Source organism: Theobroma cacao, chromosome 9 (genome assembly GCF_053813885.1).
Source record: "Theobroma cacao isolate CCN51 chromosome 9, ASM5381388v1, whole genome shotgun sequence".
In the NCBI taxonomy this organism is placed as follows: domain Eukaryota; kingdom Viridiplantae; phylum Streptophyta; class Magnoliopsida; order Malvales; family Malvaceae; genus Theobroma; species Theobroma cacao.
This window is the reverse complement of record NC_142647.1, coordinates 7,482,150-7,508,698: the sequence shown is the minus strand read 5'-3', so window position 1 is coordinate 7,508,698 and position 26,549 is coordinate 7,482,150. Positions and strand designations below refer to the sequence as shown.

The window sequence follows — 26,549 nt, the reverse complement described above, 5'->3', positions numbered from 1 at the left end:
ATAAAGATACAAATTTGGGGTATTGTCAACTCAACCAACATTTTAATTGTTTTCTGCTTTTTGATGACTGAATCTGCCAAATTTAGAGCTCATGGTTTCTTCCATGCAAAGTCATTGACTTCCTGTAGCTTAATGTCAAAGATGGCTTCCCTACTCTTTGGTTTGTCTTGCTTTTCATTTTGTTTTCCCTTCCGAAATACTTGCTATTCTTCTTTCTGGTAAACACAATGCATCAGAAAGGTTGCATGATTGAAGTACCTATTGACCAAACAGGCGATAATTTGACAGAGAAAGTTAGCTCATATATATATATATTGCTGGATGATCAGGATTCCTAATAATATTATTATACTGTTGTCGGCAGATTGCTATTTCATTGCTCCTTTGGTACAAAAATACAGGGGATTTCTGACACTTGACAGAACACTGAATAAAAAACATACTTGGAAAGCTGGTCTGCATAACTCCCCCCTGATACCTGGAGCTGGAGGATGGAGACTGGCTATGCCTAAATATATAGTGGACTGCTGTTGTCCTTAGATTATTAACTCTTTAATAAATTATTGATATCGAACTAACTATTAATTCAGATGTTTGTTAATTCATTTATAAGCTTACGAATATGTTATTAATCCTTTATTTAGTAATTTTCATATGTACAAATCTTGTACGTCCAGAAAAGTTAATCGGACGGTTTAGAAAAATTAGAAACATATTTTCAAAAAGTGGATTAAATAAAAATCACAAAGAACAAATCAGGGAAAAAGGGTAGAGCTTTGGTGGAGCCCACCCACCAGCACCCGTTCTAACATGGTACAGGAAGTAGTGAAAGGTCGAACTAAAAACTGGACCCAGGTTGTTGGTGGGGTGGGGTCTACCATTAATTTTTTTTTTCTTCAGAATCATGACAATTTTCTAAAAGACAAATCTTGCCCTTCAACGCTGCCCATTTGATAGATCCTTTTCCAGTTTATTCCTTTGTTTTCTTCTAGTTTTGAAAGTGGAGGGTGCGATCGTCTTTTTCCTTCATAGCTTTGTCCAAGCATTTCACGTGGTTTCCACGTGGCACCTACTTGGTTGTATAGACAAAAAATACCCTTTTGCCGGCTCGCACCAATTAATACTTACTCCAATATATTATTATTTTAAAATAATATTAACTCTTTAAAATGTAAAATACTTTTTCTTAATTATCTTTCATTGAAATATTAATTTTAAGTGAAATCTTTTAATTTTTATTTTATTTCAAGAGAAACAAAATGCCTAATTTTTAAAATTTTATATCATTTGAAGAATGAATTTCAAATGGAAAGAGTAATTCAATTTTATCATTTATAGTGAATTTTAAAATTAGTTTTACAAATATTTTCATATCATATTTTGGAAGAAAAAATATATTTATTTTTCCTTTCACCCTTTCTTCAAAGAAATATAGCTTTAACTATAAGTAGGTTGCAATTGAAGCATGTTTTAATGAAAATCTTATAAAAAAAATTATCAAGATCTTTTAAATATAAAACTTGTTCTTTACAATTGAAAAACTTTAACCAAATAGTTTCATTATAGATTGGATGAATTGTCCAAATCAAGCATGTTCAAGGCTTTTTACTAAACTCCTAGTTTTCTTTCTTTTTTGCGACGATGTAATTGTCGTTTTAGTATTTACAAATGGTTAAATTGACATATTTGCTACGTTTGTTAGGCAACTTTAGAGGGTAATTTATTGTTGAAGAAATGTGTATTACATTTTAATAAATGTTTTTTTCATGGTTTTATATTTTGATTAATTGTGACAATATGAGTTGTCACTTTATGATTGTAACAAATTTAATATGTGCTTGAAGTCTAGTTAAGTTAAATAATCAATTATTAAAATATTTAACAAGTGATTTTACGTTTTTTTTTTTGAAAAATAAATAAAAATATGAAAATATAAAAATATAACTTCTCACTCTAAAATCTAATTGAACAAAAAAAGTCTTAATAAATTTTCTTTTTCTCGATTTCTCCTTACAAATATCGCTTTTAGTAATTTTAAAATTTTAATTTTAATTTCCATGCTTTATATATTTAAAAAAGAACATTAGACTCTAAATTAAAGAAAGTTCTTTAAATTTCAAAGAAATAAATAGAAAAGAAAAAAGCCCCTCATTTATGACCCTAAAGGTTAAAATGAAAGACAAAAATCATCTAGCTTCAAAGGTTGAAAGTTTAAATTTTGATCTTTGAATTTCAAAAAAGGTGCATCTGTAGAGACTAGAGTGGGCCCAAAGAGCAAGGGTACAATTACACTAAAGAAAATTCTAAAGTGGAGTCTTTCACCTAGCTGGCAGCATTAGGTGTTCTTGTTTCCAAGCGACTTCTTGCTCTAAGAAGACAACTACGGTTCACCACACCTTTCTTTGGTCTTAAAAACCCACTTCCTGTTTTTGGAACCCAATTTAGAAAAATCAAATCAAAAGTATAAATAATCCAGTACATACCAGTTCCTTTGTAACTTGTATCGTTACACTCATCATCCTTCACATGGTCCACCATCCAAGCAAAGAATCTCAAACAAATTTTGATAATTTTTAAGTATGATATCTATAATTTTTGTGGAAAATCAAATTAATATTGTCATAATGTGTTTCAATAAATATATTGTGTATTTCCAAAACCTTGTGCCTTAGCTTAACTCAAATAATAAGAAAGGAAAGAATTTGAGTTTGAATTATAAATCCAATTCAAAGTCATAATAAAATTTGAAACTAATAATAATTTTGCAATTATCTATAATCTATCTATTATATATATAAGACTGTGTTATGAATAGGAATTTAAATTCAACTTCGTATGACTTTAAATTTTGAAAATATAATTTAAATAAATATATGTTACAAACCTACGTTTCTAGTTCAAAATACCTACTTGATAGATGGTAGAAAATTCATGTTTATATACTTAAAACTCACTTCATTTTTTAGATTTGTAACATTCTACCTCACTCAATTGTGCAACACCTCCATTACACTAATTCTTTACCCGTAGAAGGGAGAGACTCTTACACTAGTTTAGATCTATCTCAACCCTTATGTACTTATATCTTTTAGATTTGTAACATTGTACCGTACCTAATTGTGCAACACCCTCGTTGCACTGGTTCTTTACCTTGTAGAAGAAATAGACTCTTACACTAGTTCGGATCTACCTCGATCCTTGTATATCTTATATCTATTAGATTCGTAACATTCGATCCCACCCAATTGTATATACCTCGTTGCACTAGTTCTTTACCTATAGAAGAAGACTCTTACACTAGTTCTAACCTTTCTCGACTCTTTTATATCTTATGGGGGCTCCACATCAGTTAAAATTCAAGTTTGCTTGATAATTTAAGTAGACCTCGTGCGACTTTAATTTTAAAAATAGAATTTAAGTAAATTTACGAATCATGAGTTCATGTTCATCAACTATAAAGACATACTTGATAAGTGATAGAAGCCTATGTTTATATACCTAATACTTACTCCATCGTTTACTGATGTAGGATTTATGACACCACTTTAGTAGTTAAAAATTAATTAATTTATTATATTTTAAATTATTATTTTGAATAATTTTTGTTAGTTATAATTATAAATTAATGATAATGGTAATAAGATTTATCCAATATAGATAAGAATTCTAAGTCTATTTAATAAAATTGTTTATTATAATATGATTTACTTGATTTAGAATTCTCTATTGATTATATTTCTTAATTTTAGTTATAGTAAGTTAAATAAATTCAAAATTAATTATGAATGTAATAAACAAATTTAACTACAATAATAATTTTTTTTTATATTTATTATCACTTCTACGTTTTGTTTATCATATTTTTAAATTATTATTTTGAATAATTCTTGTTGATTATAATTTTAAATTACAATTATAATAATAAGATTTATTTGCTATATAAATAAGAATTTTGATTTTATTGAAGCACAATTTATTGCAAAAGATTTACTTGGCTTAGACTTCCTTGTTAATTATATTACAAAATTTTTGTCATATAAAAATAAGAAAATTAATTTCAAATATAATAAAAAAGTAATTTAACTAAAATAATTAAAATTAATTAATTATATTTATTATTACTGCTATATTCAAAATCAATTTTTTTTCAATTTTATAGCCAAAATTTTAAAAAATAAAAAATAAAAAGCATGTTAAATCACATATAATGCAAATGACGCAAAAACTAGTAGCACAAAACAATAAAAAGGGTACAGGCCCAGCACGTCAGAATGGGAACGAACGCAGAGTAACAAAACCCCCACAGTATTTTACTCGCCACTTCGACAGTACAAGTCTTACAATGCCGTATTCTGACACAAAAAAAAGAGAGCAGATATAGAGAAAAAAAATCAAAAATAGATTTAAATATATGCAATTTACACAAATATAATAAAGTAATAATAGATAAATAAATAATAAAAAAGAATATCGACGCCGACGACCCAACAAAACCAACCAGAACACAAATGCTCATTATTTGTTCGACTTTTCTTTGCTCTCTCTAAAAGACCATAACTCCACCGACCAATTCCTCTCTCTCTCTCTCTCTGATTCAGCCTCAGGTAAATCCTTTTTAAGCTGTTTGATCTCTCATTTCTTCAATATATATTGAAGATTAACATAATTCTAGAATTGTTGATTGATTTTCTTTTTCATTTTTATTTGGGTAGATCTTTTTTTTTTCCTATTGGGTGGTAAGTCAAAGATGGGTACTTTTTGTCTGATTGAATTTTGAAAATTTTCAGTTTCATTTTGTTTTGCTAGCTGGATTTTGTTTTGTTTTTCTTTTCCATCTTTAGATTGGTTTTGATTGGCTGTTTTAGATTGTGCAATGGTTTCATTTCATGGCGTCGAAAGGGAAACTTTGTAAGGGATTTGTTTAAATTTCTTAATTTTCATATTGATTAGTCCCGCTTTTTTCTTCTTCTATGCTCTGTGTGTGCGTGTTTTTTTTGGTGATGTGAATTTGTCCAAATTTGCTCATGAGAGTTAAAAGTGCTTATTCGATCATATAGACAATTAATAATTATGGCATAATAGATCTTATTTGTTGTTTTTGCGAACTTCAAGAGTTGAGGCTCAAGATTATGTTTTTAACGAGTTCAAGGAATTACTATTTACTTTTCATGTTCAAAGATGAATTTTATTGTATAGTTTGAGGAAAATTTAAGTCTGTATGAAGGAGAGTAATGTTGTATAAATGATGGTTTTATTTTTTATTTTTTAGTATTTTTGATTGAGAGGGGGAGAGAATGTCTGGCGCGGGTACTCAGAAGAGCTTGAGGAAAGCACTTGGAGCCATCAAGGATACCACCACTGTTTCATTGGCTAAAGTCAATAGTGATTATAAGGTGGTTTAACTGAATATAGCAATAGTCTTCTTGATGGTTTTTCAATTATGGATGTTGCTGATCCTTTTTGGTTATGCATTTTGTGTTTTGCAGGAATTGGATATTGCTATAGTTAAGGCCACAAATCATTATGAACGTCCTGCAAAGGAAAAACATATAAGAGGTGGGTACTGGGCTTTCTTTTCTAATTTTTTATTCCTTCCCAAGGTAGATGGTAATAGAATTATTTAGTTTGAGTCTTGATCTGCCCATAAAGTGAGCACCTTATGGATGATCTATGGATAATACTTGTTTTTCCTTTCGACAGCTATTTTTGCTGCCATTTCAGCTACTAGGCCTCGGGCTGATGTTGCCTATTGCATCCAGGCTCTTGCAAGGCGGCTATCAAGGACTCATAATTGGGCGGTATGTTAATATTACCAATAATGTATTGTGATGGGATAACTGAGGATAGAGATGTGCCGATATGAGGTAGCATGTGTTGCCATAAAGATGCAAAATTCTGGCCTTACTTTGAGAGAGAAATTAGTGATTAAATAATTAGATCCCTGTTATTTAATATATTATAATAATGTTATCTATAAGTTTTAAACTCTTATAAAATATATAAGGCCATCACTGTTGAACAAATGATAGAAATCAAGACTCTGTGTCTGATTCATGATCAAGGAGAGATTGTTGGACTTGGATGTGAAATGTTTTATAATGAAAACAAACTGAAGACAATTAAAGCTTCTATTTTTAAAGAAGTTGAGCAAGATTTTGTGCATTGAATAGACATATGTGATTTGTTGCTTGTTTCCTAACTTCTAGACTATAAAGTCTAATTCTGATAGAAGCTATAGTAAGATGAAATTTAACTTTGAATAGTTCCTTGCTTGACACTACATTCTGTTTGATTCCTTTTATATCTGTTTCCTTGCTCTATGCCTTTATTATTTTAAAGGACAAAACTCTGACAAGTGAAAATTTTGATTCCATAGTATGTCAGGGTTAAAATATACTGTAATTAAGATTCTCTGATTTGCAAGTTTCAGTTACATCTTTTATCATTGGAATTATACATTCAAACTGGAAACTTATGACAGGTTATCATTGTGAATGCTGAGAATTTCAGAGCAATGATTTATTAATGGAATTATGGATTGTGTGTTTACTTGATGATGACTTTGATATCAAGAATATTTGTTGGCTTGAATGCTCATTTATTAGTTTAATTGGAAACCTGATCTCTGCAAACATTAACAATCATATTGTGTTTGATGGCTGTTGCTGAAATTTGGTGGACTGACTGTTGTTTGGAATTTAGGTTGCATTGAAAACTTTAATAGTCATTCATCGTGCTCTGAGGGAGGTGGACCCTACATTTCATGAAGAAGTCATTAACTATGGCAGAAGTAGAAGCCATATGCTTAACATGTCTCATTTCAAGGACGATTCCAGCCCAAATGGTATCTTATCGTATCTTCCGTGAATACGTGTTATTAATTTTCTCAAGAATTACATTTCTTGTTTAAAAATTCTTAATCATGTGCTACACAGCATGGGATTATTCTGCCTGGGTTCGCACTTATGCCTTATTCTTGGAGGAGAGGCTGGAATGTTTTCGTGTCATGAAGTATGATATTGAGATGGACCGCCCAGTAAGAAGCTTATGATTTCAATATAATCTTTATTCTTGATTCTATAATTTTTGTTTTAATTTCAGTCATTTGTTAATTGGAAGGCAAATTGCTATCTTTTTTTTTTTTTTTTTACGAATTTTCTGCAACATCATAGCTAGTATTTTTTATGGCACTTGCATAGAGTTCCAATATTTGCGTGGTTCAGAATTCAGAATTAGAACTCTATTTTTCCTTTAAATAAATTAGTCATGCCTCTTCAAGTTAGCTCTTGAATAATCTACTTTTATAACACTTCATTTTATGGCACCACATCTTGTTTTAAACTATTATTATAAAAAACTACTACAGTTTTCTAACCTCCCTTCCTGCCATCACTTTTCTGTGCTCTAGTTTTAGTGCCTGGAAGCATGCATGCACATCTATAACTGTGGGATTTTAATTTAATTGGATAAAATTACCCTGTGAGGACCTTATTTTTGTCTCTCTCTTGTTAGACTTGTAACTATGTCCCTTATAAGCTCTTTCATTTTGTTGAAACTGAACTATCTGGAGAATTCATAGAATTTAAATTTTCTTGCAGAGAACGAAAGATTTGGACACTGCAGAGTTGCTTGAGCAGTTGCCAGCTTTGCAACAGCTCCTTTTCCGCGTTCTTGGCTGTCAGGTGAGTATTTAATGCCTCCTTTTTTGCTATACACGGATGTGGCATGCAAAATGGTCTGGTTGTGATAGTTGCGTATTGTCATGTTCTACAAAATCTTCTGTTTTTTGTTCCCCTTATTTTTGGTGAGGAAATTAATGGAATTTCTATGCAGCCACAAGGTGCAGCTGTTCATAATTTTGTAATCCAGTTGGCGCTTTCAATGGTATGGTATTTTTTTAAGAGATATACTATTTGTCTACACTCCCCATGTTTGTAGAGTTAATTTTGAAATTAAATTCTCTTGTATTTGTCATTTTGTCATTTCAAACAGGTGGCTACTGAAAGTGTCAAAGTTTATCAAGCTATAAGTGATGGTACAGTCAATCTCGTAGACAAGGTAAGCTGTGGTATTAGATTTCTAAATAAGATGCTTTTTTATTCATTGAATCATGTATATATGATGCTCTGAACTATGACAGTTCTTTGAGATGCAACGTCCAGATGCTATAAAGGCTTTGGATATATACAGGAGATCGGGGCAACAGGTAAAATGACTGTTCCAGTATTTTTAAGATTATGTCCTAGTGTATATTAAGAGGATTCCAAATTTGTGGGAATTAACACTTTGTACTTGCAGGCCGAGAGACTTTCAGAATTTTACGAAGTATGTAAAAGTCTTGATGTTGGGCGTGGAGAAAGGTTTATTAAGATAGAGCAGGTTAGGAATCTCCACCTTTGGTGCCTTCTGAAACAGAGTTTTTTGTCCTTGAATCCTCATGAATTTTCATTAAAATCTAATTTTTTTTGGTGTTTGTGTTGAAGCCACCTGCATCATTTCTACAAGCCATGGAAGAGTATGTAAGAGAAGCTCCACGGGCTTCAACAGTTCGCAAAGATCAGGTCTAGATAATATCTCTGCGAAATTGATTTTGGTTTGAACTGGAAGATATTTTAATTTATTTATATTTCTATGCCTTTGCATGCATGCAACTCGATGTAACATATGTATGTATTTATATTTGTAAACTTCATCCTATTTAGCTTATGAATTTTGTAAGAATAGCTTTGTTAGATTGGCTTGTGGAATAGAGTAATGTGATTTAGAGTTTTTTGTTAACAAAGTAATTGGAGAGAATGGTTTTTGCTCCTTTTCTTTGAATGAGCGATGATTCACCCATTTGTGCAATTCTAGACAATTTTGCATACTTTGAAATCTGATTTCTATAAAGAATAAGGATCAACCCAATTTTCATTGTTGTTTTTTCCATTGAGTTATTATTCATATATAGCATTATCTTACCATCTCTATGATATATGTTCTTTTTAATTGTTTATAAAAGTCCTGTTTTGAAATTTACTACTTTCTATTAATCTAACAAAAGTCTGAAATGATTATTGTTACACGTTTTATTTTTGAACAACCAGGTTGACAAACCCAAGGAGGTGTTGGCCATTGAGTACAAGAAAACCCCGGAGGTGCAGGAGGAATGTAAACGTTCACCATCACCTCCTCCTCCTGAACCAGAAAAAGTGGAGAAAGTGGAAGAGCCTATTGTTGAACCACCTGATTTGTTGGTAACTTCGTAGTCTCTTTTTGTTCTTGTTACCAACTGTACTGTTATAAGAGAAATTAGCAGTAAATCTGAATTTTTTCTAGTTTCATTATGAGCTCTTCCTTTTGTTCCTAGGGTTTAAATAATTCTGTCCCAGTTGCTTCAGAATTAGATGAGAAGAATGCCTTGGCATTGGCTATTGTTCCTGCTGGTGAGTCTCCCTTTTCAGTAATTCAATGATACACAGCATGAAACTTCAACAACTCACTTTCCTACTGGTTTTAACCACATATGTGAACTTGAATATTTTAAAATTTGTCTTACATCTTTGAATTTATAAGCTCCTAAGCTCTCTTGGTTGTTTAAATTGGATCAACTCTGCTTCAATGGTTTATTTCTTGTTGGAGAACTGTGATATTATGTTTTCACGGTGGGGTTCTTGCAGAGCAAATGACTTCTGCTGCTGCTCCTGTTCAAACCAATGGTACTACTGGCTGGGAATTGGCACTTGTCACTGCTCCAAGTTCAAATGACAGTGCCACTGCTGCTAGCAAACTGGTACTTTTACTTACATTGTTTCTTCTCTGTGAACGTTTCAATATGTATGCTATATCACAAGGCTGTTGCATATTACAATGTAATGGTTTTGTCCAGGATTTTAAACATGTGTGTTCACTCATACATAAAATATACATGTATGTCTCACTGATGCCATTTTAATTGAAAGGCGGGAGGACTTGACAAGCTTACATTAGACAGCCTGTATGATGATGCAATCAGAAGAAGCAACCAGAGCGTGACCTATAATCCCTGGGAACCAGCTCCTATGTCTGGTGCCATGATGCAACAACCAGCGCATGACCCCTTTTATGCTTCCAACATGGTTCCTGCTCCACCTTCAGTCCAGATGGCAGCAATGGCCAATCAGCAGCAGGCTTTTATGTTGCAGCAGCAGGTGATGATGATGGGCCCGCAACAGCAGGCTTCAAATCCTTTTGGCAATCCTTACGGAGCCAGTGTCCACCCTTACGGCTCAGGTATGCCAGTTCAAGCACACAATCCATATACAGGCCTTCTATAGATGCTTTGTGCAAAGAACGTGTTAATATATCTTGAAGCACAGGAAAGAAGAAATATGCCAATTGTCAGCTGTGAATTCGGAGCATGGAAAATGCTTGAAAGAGTGGGAAATTGTGTACCATATGTTGTGAATGTGCAGTAGTTAGCTAGATTAAGATTCTTTGTTAAATAATTAGTGAGAGAGAGAGAGAGAGAGAGAGAGAGCGAGCATTTTGTTATTGATTATTTTCATTGATGAAGGTTGGTAATAATGCTTGTAGACTTGGTTAAGTTTTTCAATTTTTCTTAAACCTGCTAAAGTGTTGATGCTGAAGCAGGAGCTTTGTTCCTGTTTTGTTTCAGGATTTTTCCCCCTTCTTTTTCATTTTGAGTCTTTTAAGGTTGTAGATGATAGAAATGATTTGTAATATTTTGAACTGTTCCTACGCACTTATATGATGAGGAAGCATGAGTATTAAATTTCTGGCTCTGGGTTCTTATTACTTGGGACTTGGGCACATGCTAATTGGGTTTTCCCCTACTTGCTGGCATGTAATAAAAGAAGGTAGCTTAGTTAATTTAGGGTAGCACCCTTTACTAGTAGCTGTAACTTGCGAGGTAAGAAAACATGGATTTGCTTATATATTAAGCCAGTGAAGTTCAACCGAAGATGGCCGACGTAAATAGAAATCGCACCTGCAGCTTGATATCCACCGGCTGTGATGCATATCGTGGAGCCAATTGCAAGAGCAGGCACACAATTAGACTATCCATTCTACCAAAATGTGGTCCTCTCTTGGTTTTTGTGTCTTGAATTCAAGACATAGGAAAGAGCCAAGGACCTTAGTTCCAAGAATGTCAATTTCAAAGTCAACCAAAGTTCTCGTCTTGTATCATTTTGGACCATTTTTATTTGATAATTCGAGTGTGAATCAAGGAGAACCTCACCATCCCATATTTCATCATTTTTACGAGTGCTTTAAAACCCGTAATCAGTGATCTTTGGTGTTTTACATTGAAATGAGATTGTAAGAACTGTGTTGAGATCGAAATGAAATGTCAAGACTGAGCAGAGCGTGTATAAAATGCTAATTAAATGTGAAGGGGGAAAAAAGAAATGGAAAGTTTGATGGAGGCTTGTATTTAAAATGGGGCTACTAATTATTGAAGAAACGGAGACGAAACGTACATGACGGGTGGAGTCATTTATGTTGATTGGAATACTTTCTTCAAATCTTGATCCCCACCCTATTTGATGGGAAATCAAATTCAATTCCAAAATAGACTACATTAATGCCTCTTTAAGCTCAATCATGGTCTTGATGTATTTGAGAAAAACAAACACCAAATTTATTTTAATTTAATTTCATAAAATACACTTAACATAAATGTCAATCAACAAATAAATAAATAAAAGAAAAAGAAATAAAAAAGAGTGCTGACTGCTGATGGAACTAAAACGGAGAGAAATGGTGAGGTGTGGAGCATAATGTAAACTGCCACAAACAAGGATATAAATACACAGAGCAAGGAAGCAAACGGGACGGAAGTTAAAACCCGAACACCAAGAAGAAACTTCACCAACGACAACGGATAGAAAAATAAAGGGCCCTCAGCCAACGAACTCTAACACCGCCACCAGCTCTTGTATTTCCTTTTCAATACCAAAAGGGAAAAGAGGTTCAAATATATTTTTATTTGCAGAAAAGAGAAAGGACAACTCCATGTTCTTTTCTCTCTCCATTTTTCACCTAACAGACAAAACCAAACTAAATTCATAATAGTACATAATGTCTTGGCTGTTGAAGTCTCTGCAATCCGACGTTCCTGATTCGCCCACGTCGTCACCCGATCACAGTCCCACCAACCGAAACGCCGGCGTCAAGGAGGACCTTTCGGTGCTCGGAGAGACTATCGGTCGCCAACTACGTGGTGTCGCTGCCTTCTTAGCACCGCCTCCATCTTCGCCGCCTTCCGTCACCGCCGCCGAGCGAGAACAACAGCATCAGGAAGAAGAAGAACAAGAGCAGCCGTCGGATAAGCTCGTGGGGATCCGCAACGATCTGGCGGAGATCGGTGGAAGCTTCAAGAGCGGGCTTTCGTTGTTATCGAGTAACAAAGCGGTGACGGAGATCTCCAAATTCGCTTCCAGCTTCTTGCAGTTCCCAAGTCAAGATGATCATGGTCAAAATGACGACGACGACGAGGACGACGACGACGGAGTTCCGGGAATTACGGAAGATGTGGTTGAATTTGTTAAAGAAATTTCCAACCGCCCAGAGTTCTGGACAGATTTTCCTCTCACACTACATAACGGTATTTGTTTCTTTCTTTTTTTTTTTTTTTTTTTTTTTTTTTTTTTATAAATTTTGCTTCAAACTTAATTTTTGTTGCATTTTACTTCTGAATTGGTACAAAGTATAAACTCTAAGTTTGATTATAAGTGTAGGATTTTAATAGTTCTTCAAAGTATTACCAAAATGATATCTATTTTCTGTTATAGGATCAAGGAAAATCAAATGTTTGCTTTTATGTGATGCCTACGCTATGTGCAATATGTAACTCTTTGTTGATGTTGGAACCCTAGACTTAGGGGCTTTCATTATTAAGCGGGATCTTTATGCACTCTTTATGGTTTTGCTTAACTAGAGACAATGTTGATACTGTGAATTCTGTTATGCTAATCCTGTAGGTTTGATAACTTATTATGCCATTATAGTGGGTGTGCTTAGTCAAGAAATGACTTTTGCATTAATGTGCATTGTTATTGGGGGAACTTTATCTGTGTAGGTGGTGAGTGTATGAATCTGGCTGAGTTGTTTTGGGTGAACAAATGGTATTGGCTCTCATTGTTTGGTGGAGTTGACTTGGTTGTGGCTGGCATTTAAATGCAAATTACTGATTCTTGGGCGATGAGATTAAGGCTCGCTACTTTGGACCATAGACTTAGTGTAACGGGAGCATATTATATGAGGACACTAGGAGAGAACTTACCCTTGAGCTTCTTTTCTCTTTTCCAGTTCTCCATTATTGGAAATGTATAGGATAGCTAACAAAATGTTGGAAAAATTGGTTTTGAGATATTGGTTTATTATTGCAGATTTCAAAATGTCAGAGGCTCAGAGAGAGCATGCTGAAAATATTGAACACTTAGTCCCGAGTTTTGAAGATCTTAAAGTTAACCTTCATAGTCACATGGGAGATGAAAGATTTTGGATGATATATTTCATATTGTTGCTTCCAAGACTGAATGAGCATGATTTTGAGCTTCTATCAACTCCTGAGGCAAGACTTTTAATATCTTTATTTTGTTATATTGAATTGTACTTGCATGCACGGTAGAGTGTAGAAATAATATATTCTGATCAAGAATGACCATATCATCAACTGCTTTCCTTAATTCATCTGGAAATGTACTCGTTTGCCATTTATGTATCCTTTCTACCTCAAATCACATGCATTAGATGTAGGCAGAAATTTGGCCAAAAAAATAAGTAGGAATAGTAGTATAAACATATTTTATTCCCTTGTATTATTAATTAGTCAACTTAACTTTTCCTGACATGTATGCTTTATGTTTCAGAAACATATTGGTTATTCTTGTAGACAGATGAGCAAATAGCCTGATATCGTATAGGTCAATGACATATTCCTGTGTACGTAGTCAAATGCAGCAAATACTGGGTTCCTTGTGCTCTAATTATTTCTGTGTATATTTGTCAATAGTGTCTATACGTATTGCTTGCTACAACTTTGAAGCTTCATGTTGATCTTAGCAACTCCTAGAGTGCCCTGCTGAAAACCCAATAAAATGCGCCCACTATCTGCTGAATCTATGATCTGCCTCTTCTGCGGCAAATCCACCCTCACTCCATTCTCCTCTTCATTTCTCTAAGAAGTGATTCTCCTGTGTGTTGCTCTATCTCAGAAAAATCTACAATGTTTGGGGCATCAGCAATCAGAGCTGAAGGGCCTTTGAATTTGGTAGAAAGATAGGAAACAAGGAATAGGTATTCTTGGCTGAACCTTAGTGGTGAAACAATCAATAGTTCTAGCTTGCCGAACTTTTTCTAGCGGGGCGAGCATTGAGGTTAGGATTTTAAATGTAGAGTGGAATTCCCTTACAAATGTTGTAAAGCTCAAGAACACATGTTCTGCTCTCTTTAATCGATATCAACACATAAAGCAATGATTAAGTTGGTCTTTACCAAGTCGTCTCAGTTACAAGTTCACCAAAATCTAGAAAAAAGAATATAATCAAATTTCATTATGGGCATTTTGGAAAATATATATAAAGTGAAGGTTTCAACTGTGACTACATTTTCTCCAGTACTAGATTCTCTTTTATCTCTGAAGTGCATGTGTGTGTGTTTTTCTGCTCCATTGTAACTAATTTCTCTGCATGTTTTGTATTCACTCTCTGGCTTTGAATAAAAAAGCATGCTCTACTAGTGTGAGAGTAAGTTTTTGGTTTATGCCATCAAAACCGTTGTCATTGAAGGTTTACTTACGTTGCAGGTTGTTAAAACTAGAGATGCACTTCTGCAGAAGTTGCAAAACAATAACAATGCACAGGTTGCGAATAGTAGTCTTGATGCCTCTGAAGAGAGCAGCGAGGTTAGTGAGACGAAGCGAGAGAATGCCTCCTCTGAGGAAAAGGTCAGTGAAATCGTAAACGCAGAAGGATTAGAGATTACTGATGAAGAGAATGCTGGGCAGTGGCTGGAAGAAGGAGATATTTCTAGTGGAAGTTGTGTGAGTGTGAAAAAAAACCTTGAAGATGAAGAGGATGTTTCGTTCAGTGATCTGGAAGATGATGATAATTATCTTTCTAATAAAGTATCAGTGCCTAAATCGAAACAGGACATCAAAGCTTCTTCACCTAGTGGTTCCAATGACTGGGTTCAGCTGAACAAGAGTCCAGAAACTCGTGGCGGCTTACAGAAAGCAGGCCAATCAAATTCTCGAGATAAAGAGTCTGAAGGTGAGGAGTCAAATGACTGGCTCACTGACGATGATTTCGTCGATGTGGCCAGTGGCCACTGATTTTCTGATTTACTGTAAAGTTTCACAGAACCGTTTCCTTCCCCACTGTACTTGCGGATCTCAACCTATCACACAATTGTGTTTAAATTAATAATTCAATATCACCTCTGAAGTCGACAACTGTCAATGCTGTTACTGTTAATATATGTACATAAATTGAAACATTGGTTTGTAAATTTCCGTCTTTATGCGTTCTTCCTCCCTCTTTGTGCTCCTAAGTTTGCAAAACACCTGTAAATAGAAAAATCAGTGTTGGAATTGTTTATCCAGTCTTGTACTTCTTGCCGATCTGAGAAATATTAGTAACAGTAATTGCAACTAATTATGAATCGAAAGAAATCCGCCAAAGAACAAGATTCGATTAGTGAAAATGACAAAAGAAATGAAAGCAAGCATGCAACATGCGATACAACTCGAGAACGGTAGTATTGCTTGCACTGTTGATGAGAAGGCTGCTGGCAAATGCAACTTTTGATTTAATTCTCTTTCCTTCTTTTGACAGACATCAAAATGTTCTGCTTTTCAGTTACAACTGTACACTATAAAGATGCACCAACATGAAAGAAAAAGAAACTTGCAGCATTTATGAGCTTGGCCAGTGAAACAAATCAAGGCTAACCAGATGAGAGAAAAGAAGTCTTTCTGATAACTATATGATTCCCAATGCAAAGTTAAATGTACATGAATAAGCCTATTTGTTGTTCACCTGAAAATCACTTGGGTTGACTGAAGCAACAGGACAAGGGGCTGGAGGGTACATCACCGTCAAAATTTTGAAGGGTATCTGTAGTCATGTAAGGGGGAAGGCTTTCACTATTGCTTCTTACACGATGTTGGATGGCACGGATCTCTCTTAGGCCATCTTCATGGATGCCTGATAATGTCTCTAGTTCCTTCATTGACAGATTTTCCAGGCCATATCCATAGAGAGGAGCATGTCGTAGCATCTCCTCCTGAAGTGAAGCCCGAAGGGACTGGATATATTGCTGCAGAAAAATTGTAGACACCAAGTTTCAGGAACCAATTAATCTCTGTATGAAGAAGTTAGAACAGTAAGGATCAGAACCATACAAGTCTATATGAGCACCATGTTGGGAGGTTGTTCACTACTTTCCAATACAGCCTTAATCACCAATAAATTCAAGTGTGGGACCTAGTGATGAAATGCGAAGTCCACGCATATGAATGGTGATTAAAAGCATATTGAAAGTAATAGACAAAAAATTAAGGGAGGGGAGCTATTGTAAATATCCCTGCCTAAGCTGGAAGCATGTGAACAACAAAAACATTAATCTTAAACATAGGAAGGGTGTGGGGAGACAGAGAACATAGCCATATTCTCCTCGTCATTGTGAAACATGATATTATGTCAAATCTCCAAAGAAGACAGCCACTCAAACAGCAGGACAAAGTTACCAGCAAGGCAAGTGGCAGCCCGTAGTGTCCCTGATGGAAAGGAGCATTAAACTACGGGAAGAATGCATCTGATGATCAAATTTTGATTGTAAGGGTATTCAGTTAGTTTTTGAAGAAAATCTAAACCAAACTAACCGAAGTGACTTTAACGAAATCATACAAAACCAAACCAGGCATGACAGAGAACAAGTCTAACTCAACTCATTAAAATCCATTTTCCTGGATTCAGATTGTCAATTTAAAAATATTCAGGATTAAAAATAAATATTTTACTGATGTAGGAGAGCAAGGAGAGATTGCATCAAATTGGCATGAATTGGTATTACTGTTGTAGGGAAACAAGAAAAGTGGGTTTGAGTTTGAATTCTGGGGTTAATTGAGATTGGAAATTTATAAGTAATTAGGCTTTGTACGAGGTTAGAAGAAATTAAAAATGTAAAAAACTATGTAGAAGCAGTTCTGCTTTGTGACCACTACTTGCAAATACTATGTTAGGCTTAGGGTTAAGCAGAGTTCATTGAGGTAGTTGTGATTGGGATGAAAGACAGGTGCTAGGAGTTTCATGGTAGCAATGTAAACTGATTTAAAATCTGAATTCTTATGAACACACAGAAAATTGAATGAAGTTTAATTTACAACTTATTCTGCCAATTAATTCTTAGCACTGTGGGTTTTATGCACCTCTATCAACTCTTTTTCTTCATTCCATTTTCTCCTATGTCCACAAAGAATTCAAGCAAAACCCAAGTGCATAATAGAGGTGCAAGCCAAAGGAAGATTAATTGGAACTGGAAAAAAAGCCAGATATGGATAACATATTGGTTGAAGAATTAATTCTAAGATTCGAATAAAGGATTAGTCTTGAAAACTTATTCAGGAATTTCTCAACAAAAATCTTCAGCTTTTACACAGGGACCAAGAATAAGTTTTTTCTTTAACCAAAGGGGATAATTAATGTCTAGAAATTGACAAATATGACTTGATTTATGTGATGTATATCAAAATATATAAAAAATTTACATATAATTTAGTTTGGTTCTAGTTTGGGGATTTTCTTTTGAGAACCTAAATTAAACTTGAACTTGATTCATATTGATTTTTCGAATTATCCAAATCAATATGAAACTGAACCACGAGGTCAATTAGGTCCAGTTTGTTTAGGGTTTAAAAGAATCACATTCTGAGCTATGCAAAGTCTCAGGTACCAAAATTTCTAACCTAACATACTGGCATTAAAAGAATCATATTCTGAGCTAATACATTTAAGGATGAAGCTGCAGAAAATCGTCCTACATATAGATGATGGAACCTTGAAAGGTTTCATGAAGAGAAAGCAAGAAGAAACAAACCTGACAAGTATTCAACGCCACTTTCAGCTCATCATTGTATGTCTTACAGTGTTCAACCTCCTCTTCCTTCTCTTGCTTCTCTCTTTTAATCTGCCCAAGATTCTGCTTCAACTGCTGCACTTCATCTAAAAGTGACTGTTGTACCGCTTCTTGAGCTACAACCTGCAAAGCGCATCTTCTCCGTTCTTCATCAAATCTCTTCCTCTCAGCTTCTGCATTCCTCAGCCTTTCAGCAAGAACATTTTTCTCTTTAACTACTTTCTGCATCATTTAGATTCAACTCAGCACCAATGACTCTTCAAATGCAAAGACACAAGGAAGCCTTTTACAGGAAATACAGACTTTTGTTATAAAAAACCAAGATAATTAAGCAAGGACAACAGGGTTAGATGCAAAAATTAAACTAAAATTTCTAATAGTGAAATGTTATCATAACTGAAATCACAGTTTATTCTTCTGCATTAGTTTTGCTGACTCTCCAGGGTAGACAACAGCTCCTCAACTATCACTCAACCCATGTCAAAGAATATTAGTTAAGTCATGCTTTTCTGCCACACTTATTATTCAATTATATTTCACTCTCACTACACCATTTGGTAACTCGCAAATGAAGTCTACTTCAAAGTTCAAACATCAGTTCAGACTGTCAATGAGCTATATTAGCAAGATCAGCACAAGTAGTGATCAGTACAGCACATAATAATAATCAGACCAACATAACAAAAAACATTTTGTTAACAGGTTCCAGCCTGCTTCCCCTTGAAAAGAGAAAATCCAAAAAAAGATTCCAGCCAAAATCATCTATTTAAATTTTATCTCAGATAACAAGCTAAAAGAGTAAAAACAATGGGCTTTTATTGCTCTTTAAAAAAAAAAAAAAAGAGAGTAAAAACAACTTGCAAACAAGATATACCTTCAATTCTCGATCTTTTTGGGTCTTCAACTGAGAAAGCTGCATCTCCAGGCCACGAAGATGATCTTGATAAACCTTTTTCTCGTTGGAGAGCTTCACTAATTTATCATTCTGTTTGGAACAAATATGTTGAAACTGACGATGAACTGCTTGTACCTGTTTAGAAAGTTCCTTCTTTTCCTGAGCAGAACGATCCATTTCAAGCCTCATTTCAGACTGTCACAAAAAAAATCTGTCAAAAAGCAGGTACATAAGTTTCACCATCCAAATTGGTAAGAAAAGATATTAAGTACACCTTATAATCAAGAATAGTAGCCTCAGACTCATGCAGCCTTTCTAACAAAGTTGCTTTCTCTATCCTCATCTTTGAAAGTTCAGTTCGCAATTCTTCCTCAGCACGGATATTTTCATCCTCTCTAGCACATAATTGGCTCTGAAGTGCAGAACGGTCAGAATTAGCAAGTTGAAAATCATCTCTGATCATGTCTAGAACTAGTCTGGCAACTTTACACTCCCTGTGAACCAAGAAAACCAATACATCCAGACTAGTTTCACAGCAATTATTAGCAGCACTTGTGGCATGATCAACCAATCTTCTCAACACCTTCTTTTGATAATTCTCATCCGCAAACAGTGTCAATATTAATGAATAAAACTTTCTCAGAAACCCACGCACTTGAGAGTGTCTAGAAAGGAACAATTTATCAGCAAGACCAGAAAGCAATGTAAAAACTTCTGGGTACAAAAAATCCATCCTTCCTTTTCCTGCCGTCTCAGTGTCTCCAAACTGATGTTTTTCAGAAGAAACTACATTGACGCTCAATATTGAAGCACATTTTTCCAACACCATTTTCACCGAATGATCCATGATAAATCCATTTGCAATACCTTTCTCAAAAGCCTGGGTAGTTTCCATAGCAATGGCAGGCATGGCCAGCATCTCTAACAACATAAAGATATCAGAAAAATGGTGATCTCCTGCATGCAAACTCCTGGTTGCAAGTCCATTTTCACCAGATGATGAGGGACTAATACAATGTGTCAAGTGTTTTTGATCAAGTGAAAAGACAGAATCGATTTCTCCTAACATAGTTACCGCAAGGTCACCAGAACTATTCAAAGTTTTTCCAAGAAGATCCAGCACATAAAGTGAAACCTCAGTTCCCAGACTCTCTAACCTTTGATGAATGATACTTACCTACAAAGAAAATAAAGGTAAACACATCAAAAGAGGGTTTTGTTGGGAAAATAAATAAAAACTATGATTCACAGAACTATTAAATCCCCATATATCAATGTTCTAATGCTCACTGCTTGAGGGATTTGCCGGCACTGAGATGCAGCTTTAAATAATAAGCAGATGGCAGCTCCAAGTGCTTCACCATTTAAATCACCCACAACTTCAGAAGCTTGAGAGAATGCACATTCCCAAACATCAGTGCCAAAGTGCAATTTACACATGGCCTCAAGAACCTGAAGAACAAAAATATTTAGTTATTAAAGGGAAAAGAAGGAACAAAAGCTATTGCAGGCTCCATAACAGTAGTGTTTATTTGCCAACTTGTTTAATGCACTCTTATTTACTTTGACTCCCTTGGTCTGCCAGTTGGCTCTCACAAACTGAAAAGAAAGCTTTTCATTATGCATCAGGTAATGACATGAAAGACATAGAGAATCACAAATTGCAATGCTTTTTGCATGTTCATAACTTTCAACAGTACATAAGAAATCCCCAGCAGACTTGTTTCTGCACAATCTTGCTTTACATGCTATAAATGGTGACAAAAATATTGATTCGATACCAACTCAGACCAGCAGGATAATTTATGAGGAAATCTCACAACTAAATGGAGGTTATAAGATTAGCTTAGAGCCTAAGAATAATATGAACAAAAGGTATCAACGGAGATGAACAATTAAAAAAAAGAATAAATCATAAATATTAACTGTTAAATTTAGTCTCAACTATGAATATCAACTGCATTCTAGTTTCAATAGGATATATGGGACGAAATTTAAGAGGCAAAATGGATAAGGTTGGGGAGTCATAAGATTCCACAATACAGATATTTTTGAAACTCTAGTTGAAATTTCCCACAATGGGAAGTGAATTCTTCAAGAATTCATTGGCATCTGGTAGCAACTTTTCTTGAGAAAAGTATAGCCCTTACAAGTAAATAAAGTTTGAAGAACAATTTCATCACTTCATAACATTTACCAAAGGGTTGATAGCCAGTTTTAGAAAGTTCACAAAAATTTGTATGATTTTAAAAACAGACCACACTCAAAGGTAAAAAACATGTGATAAAAAGAACTGCACGATGCGCATTGAAACCTCAATAGACTATGCTAAAGGGCTACCATCCAACTAAAATGAGTGTCAAGCTCCTGTCTAGCATGCTCTTAAGTGTATCATGAACATGCCACCCACAGAATTTTAGACCTGAATTTCATAGTGACTAATATGAATATCTGATTCTAAACTCTAAACCAGAACATATATGAGCAAAATAACCCTTCTAAAATTAAATATTTAATTTTAATTAAATGGTTAAATGGTTAAAGCCTTTTCAAACAACTTTAATATATTTCATAAGGAACATTAGGTGAAAATAGATGAAAATGTCTCACAGGTAGTCGCATTGAAGATTCTGCACCTGGCTGTAGGAGCTGATCTAAAAGAGCAGAAGCAACAACTTTATGCTCAAACCAATATGCTAACTTGGGCAACAAAGAAACTAGATCTGGTAGCAGATGCTTAGGAGCTTCATCAAGTAATATTAAAATCTTCTCCACAAATTGACACCCTCGGCTTGGCTCTGAGGGATCTTGTGTAACATCATCATCTAGATCCTTCAGTGAATTAACAATAAACGCTAAGATCTCCTCAGATGACTCAGAAGAAGAATCGTGCTGTCCAAGATTAGCTTTCACAGATGTATTGCTTCCATTGTCCATACAATCATCAATCCCAAAGAATCTCTCGTATATTAAAGATCGAAGAAAATGTGGAAGTGTACTTTGCCAATGAAATTTAGATTGAGAGCTAGCTTCATTGGTATCTAGGCATGGTTTTGAACTTGGATCATATGGATCCTCTCCAGATTTACTATTTAATCTCTGGCAACACTCAACCATTACATCTAAAAGTGCATTGTCAATTTTCTGACGCAAGAAATCAGCATCCATGATTGAAGCAGCTAGCTTGGATGGAAATTTATCTGCGTTAACATTTACCTGCCCTGTATCCATGCTACTGGACAATTGGCGAAAAAAATAGTTCAGTTTAACAGGATTGTCAAGGTAAAGCCGCATTCCGACCAAAACTCCAGCGAATGTGCCAAGATCCTTTTTAAGTTCCTCTTTCAGAATAACAAGTATCAGAGAAGTATCATGTTCAACATTAAGGTGATCTCTTGCGGTTTCAAGAAGCTGTCTGGAGATATCCACATTACATCCGTTCATTACTTTACAAGTTTCAGAACTAGTGGTTTTATGAAGCTTAGTTGGTGTGACATCACCCAGAACCTGCACATAATATTCTGAATGGTAAAACATTTATGAATATTGTAGCATCAAGGGCAAAAAAAAAAAAAAAAAAAGACCCTCAAGCATTTGGAACAGAGTTATATCAGCATTGTGTACTAAATATTGTAAAACTCAGTTGAAACTGCAGTCCATGACAAGAGAAAGAATCCTGCAGCCAATTAAAAGAAATATAAAGATATAGAGAACAATTGTGTGAAGCAATTACTCATCTTTTTATTTCCTTTTTCTATGAAAGAAAAAGAACCTTTCAATAGGTAAAGCCATGAAAAATTGAAAAAAAAAATTTTCCACGGATATTTTTTTGTGTTCACTGGGATATGAAGAAAATGTTAATCAGCATACATAAATACTAATCTCGAATAGATAATTTGATCACCCTAATGAAGTATTAAGCTAGAAATGGACAAAAAACAGGGGGATATAATTTAGCACTAAATAACTGGTAGAAGCTACAGAATAACATATAGAAAATCATCTTTATTGTTCAGGAAAAACACAAAAAAGCATGCTAACCTCCAGTTCTGAGAAATCGAACCACGGGCAATAATCAAGGATCTCACAAACAAAAGTAACCATCTCACCGATAACAAACCCAGCATCTGCTTCCAGCATATTGGATAGTTTCATTAACTGCAAATCACAATTAGTAGAAGTCTTTGTACATAGAGAAGACTCCTTCCAGAAACTTTTGGCAGGGTGCTTTTGATTTAACACAGTCATCCTGTAACTAACCCAAAAATCCTTATCAGGATCATTCACAACCGATGGATCACACTCCAAGTATGCATATATGGTGTCAGACAATACATGTACCCCTGCATTATAATAGTAGAATAAGGGAAGAGCAAACTGGATGATAAATTACCAAGTGTCTACTGAAACCATGTGGCCAAAAAAAAAAAAAAGAAGAAGAGAAAGCCAACAAATGATACATACTGCCTTACCCATTCGAAGTTCTAATTTATCAACCTGGAAATATTTGCTATATATGTTCTGGGTTGCCAATATTCTCTTGAAGGATAAGAAGTTTTCCACCTTCCAAGTGATCGACCACCTTTTCTTATCTCCATCTTTACGGGCAGGTTTATTGCTTGACTCTGGGATATCCTGCATTTTGAAGGTCTCCTTCAAAATAAGAACATCTGCACCAAAGATAACAGTATCTTGAACCAGATACCCAGAATCCTTATCAAAGAGACTTGTAAGAGTCACAAATTCAGACCATCCCAATTCTTTGGTAGCTTTTGAGCAACGTTCCTGTGATTCCTTCACAATAGAATTGTCTCTCATCTTCTGGTTCATAATGGCTAGCTGATAACTGGCAAAACAACTCCAATCCGTGGTAGCATTTCGAGGATCTGAAACTTCAAGAAACATCGAAAAGTGGGAAGGTTTCTGAGATAGCCCTGGTGTCATCAGGTATTAGCAAACAATCCTATCAGTTGTGTCTTTCATACTTATATCAAGCCATTAGTCTAACAGTTACAAGTATGCTGCTTAAATAGTACAACTATACATGTTTCTCTTGCTGAATGACTGGACATGTGGCTTAAAATTCTCTAGAGATAAAATCCTTGTTAGCATCAAATTCTTTTTTAAGCATTCACAACTTTTTTGCTCATTCTTCACAATTGCATGACCATCTAGATGTTGCCAAAATGTTAACAAGTGATAAGTAATTATTTCCACAATCTATTAACAATTCAGAAAGCACAATAAGTTTGAAATAATAAGAATTTTAAGTCATGCTTTATATTAGTTACCTCTAGGATAAACAACCAGGCGAAATTCATGATTCCCAATCTGAAACTTTTTGCTCTTAGCAAACACTCCTTTCATCTTCTTCTTCTTCAGAATATCCTTCAACCTCGTAAAATTTTCAATCTTCCAGCTATACTTTCCCATATATGTGTCACCTTTTTTGGTGACACTAGAATTCCTTAAACCAGCACTTAGAGTAATATTAGACTCTTTGATCGCATTGAAAGATACTGTCAAAACCACAGTATCATCCACAACAAACCCTTTATCAGACCCAATAAAATCAAACATCTTCATATAATCAGTCCAACCTAGAGTTGTATCATCTCCATTAGAATTATCCCAACTAAGCCTCCCATATGAGTCCCTATGCATATGATTAAGCCCTGGCCTTTGATTTAAAACCGATATTCGAAACAAACTCCAACTACTCATAACAAGGGCCACACATTTACGACACTTGTGTGCCTCATTAGCCTCCAAAAATAAAGACAAACACTCAACTCCGTCAACCTTGGTTTTATTCACATTAATATGGACAACAACTTGACCAACTTGAAAACCAGAGCTAACCATCTTCTGGGTCCTGATCATTTCCTTGAACAAACTAAAATTTTTAACCTTCCAAGTAAATTTCCCGTTCAAGACAACAGAGTCACAACCTAAAGAAGATATAGAATATTCCCCCTCATTGTTGTTAGTATTATTATTATCTCTGGAGAATGAAACTGACTCATCTAAAATGGCAATTTCAACAGAAACAAGCAAAGAACCATTGTTGAGAAACCCTGATTTTGGATCAAAAACTGAAGTAGCAACTCCAAAGTCACCCCAACCAATAGTTTTTTTCTTACTACAGAATCTATAATAAGACTCTCTGGTCAAAGACTTTGACTTGTCTTCGTGGTTCAAAATGCTTAGTTTATAGCTAGCAAAGCAATCAAATTTGGAAGAGCAGCGCGGGTCATTGATTTGAATGTATAAAGAAAGGTAACTGGGAGGGGCCAAAGAATCACCTCTTGGGTATAACAAGAGGCGGAAATCAAAGCCACCCACGTCAAAATATGGGCTGTAAACGGTTTTCTTGGTTTTGAGTTTTGAGTTGTAACAGACTGTCCATTTGGTGAGACACGAATGGTCAGTGCGGCGGTCTACAGTGACCGGAGATTCCGGCGGCGGGGAATGGGAAGAAGGATCTGACATGTACGAGGTTCAAGATGATGTCGTGGCGGGTTCTTGTTTGCTTTGGGTTTTCCTTGTCTTGTTTATGGGTTTTGGTGGGGTTTTGGGTTGTTTTCTTGGGATGTGTAAAAATACGGGGTTTCTTTTGTTGTCTTCTTTGATTCGATGAGAAATGGGGTTTCAAGGTATCCTTTTTGGGTTTTTGTTGGCCATACTATGTTGATTCCCTTCTCTCTAGATTCTGCTTGTTTGCTAAGAAAATAGAGAGATTTGGGAGAGAGAGGAAAAAAATGAGAGGGAAAACAGAAGGGTCCTTTGTTGGGTCTAGTGACTCCTTTACAAGGAAGGGAATGTCATGGACTTCGGCGTTGAGTGGTCCGCAAGAAATTACAGAAAATTTATATTTAATTTTTTTTTATTTTTAAAGGTTTTAATGATTTTTAAATAATAAACATCTACATTAAACAAAAATTTAAGTTAATAATTAAATTTGATTATTTAAATCTAATTATTCAAAAATCAATATAACTCAAATCAAATCATTGTAATTACTTTTTTTTTTCATTTTAGATCAAATAATACACATTTTTGGTCAAGTAAGTTTTCTATATCTACATCATATTTATATTATCATTCTACCAAACCCAGTGAAATTGAGATTTGGCATAAGAACTTTATGATATGTTGTCTGGGCTTCCATATATTAAAATTTAAATTTAAAAAAACCCATAAAGTAATAATTGTTATAAGGTGAATTTTTTAAAATGTTGATTAGGTTACCATATTTTCAAAGTTGATTTTGGAAAGCCAAGGAAGTCATAGCTAGTCTTTCCAAAATCATTCGATGGAGTGAATAAGGATAGCTAAATTTTAATTTTTTTTATTAATTTTTATCTCAGTTTTAAATTGGATATCTCTTTTAGAAGATGAAAAATAAAAATAAATAAAAAAGTTTAACCTTATTGTTTTTAACGTAAAATACTTAGATTTTTTTTAAATTTTAATCAAAATTCCAAACAGATTTATTAATTTTCGAAATAAAAACTTCATCTGAAAAAAA

At 34.5% G+C, this 26,549-nt stretch overlaps 3 protein-coding genes across 6 annotated transcripts; 2 read left to right on the top strand and 1 right to left on the bottom strand.

Moving 5' to 3' along the window:
- The first annotated feature begins 4,448 nt into the window (after positions 1-4,448).
- Positions 4,449-10,757, top strand: LOC18588828 (ENTH/ANTH/VHS superfamily protein). Its single transcript, XM_018128153.2, has 16 exons — positions 4,449-4,604; positions 5,270-5,393; positions 5,487-5,556; positions 5,701-5,798; positions 6,703-6,844; positions 6,936-7,036; positions 7,599-7,682; positions 7,834-7,884; positions 7,993-8,058; positions 8,141-8,206; positions 8,299-8,379; positions 8,484-8,561; positions 9,087-9,236; positions 9,350-9,425; positions 9,660-9,772; positions 9,942-10,757. The coding sequence occupies exons 2-16, from the start codon at positions 5,295-5,297 to the stop codon at positions 10,293-10,295; spliced, it is 1,629 nt and encodes a 542-aa protein (XP_017983642.2). The 5' UTR covers positions 4,449-4,604; positions 5,270-5,294; the 3' UTR covers positions 10,296-10,757.
- A 999-nt stretch (positions 10,758-11,756) lies between these two features.
- LOC18588827 (BSD domain-containing protein) lies at positions 11,757-15,495 on the top strand. The gene is made up of 3 exons (XM_018127751.2): positions 11,757-12,589; positions 13,374-13,558; positions 14,792-15,495. The coding sequence occupies exons 1-3, from the start codon at positions 12,064-12,066 to the stop codon at positions 15,317-15,319; spliced, it is 1,239 nt and encodes a 412-aa protein (XP_017983240.1). The 5' UTR covers positions 11,757-12,063; the 3' UTR covers positions 15,320-15,495.
- Positions 15,371-25,814, bottom strand: LOC18588826 (uncharacterized). Of its 4 annotated transcripts, none has more exons than XM_018127748.2 (10): positions 24,310-25,810; positions 23,491-23,952; positions 23,060-23,361; positions 21,629-22,525; positions 20,309-20,470; positions 19,293-20,195; positions 18,998-19,213; positions 18,085-18,345; positions 16,026-16,305; positions 15,371-15,550 (listed from the first exon to the last, which is right to left on the bottom strand). In XM_018127748.2, exons 1-9 carry the CDS (start codon positions 25,508-25,510, stop codon positions 16,033-16,035), a joined length of 4,677 nt encoding a protein of 1,558 aa, XP_017983237.2. In that variant the 5' UTR covers positions 25,511-25,810; the 3' UTR covers positions 15,371-15,550; positions 16,026-16,032. The 4 variants fall into 4 exon arrangements, with proteins under 4 accessions (XP_017983237.2, XP_017983238.2, XP_017983239.2 ...); XM_018127749.2 differs by having other exon boundaries at positions 23,491-23,910; XM_018127750.2 differs by having other exon boundaries at positions 23,491-23,904.
- Positions 25,815-26,549: the final 735 nt, after the last annotated feature.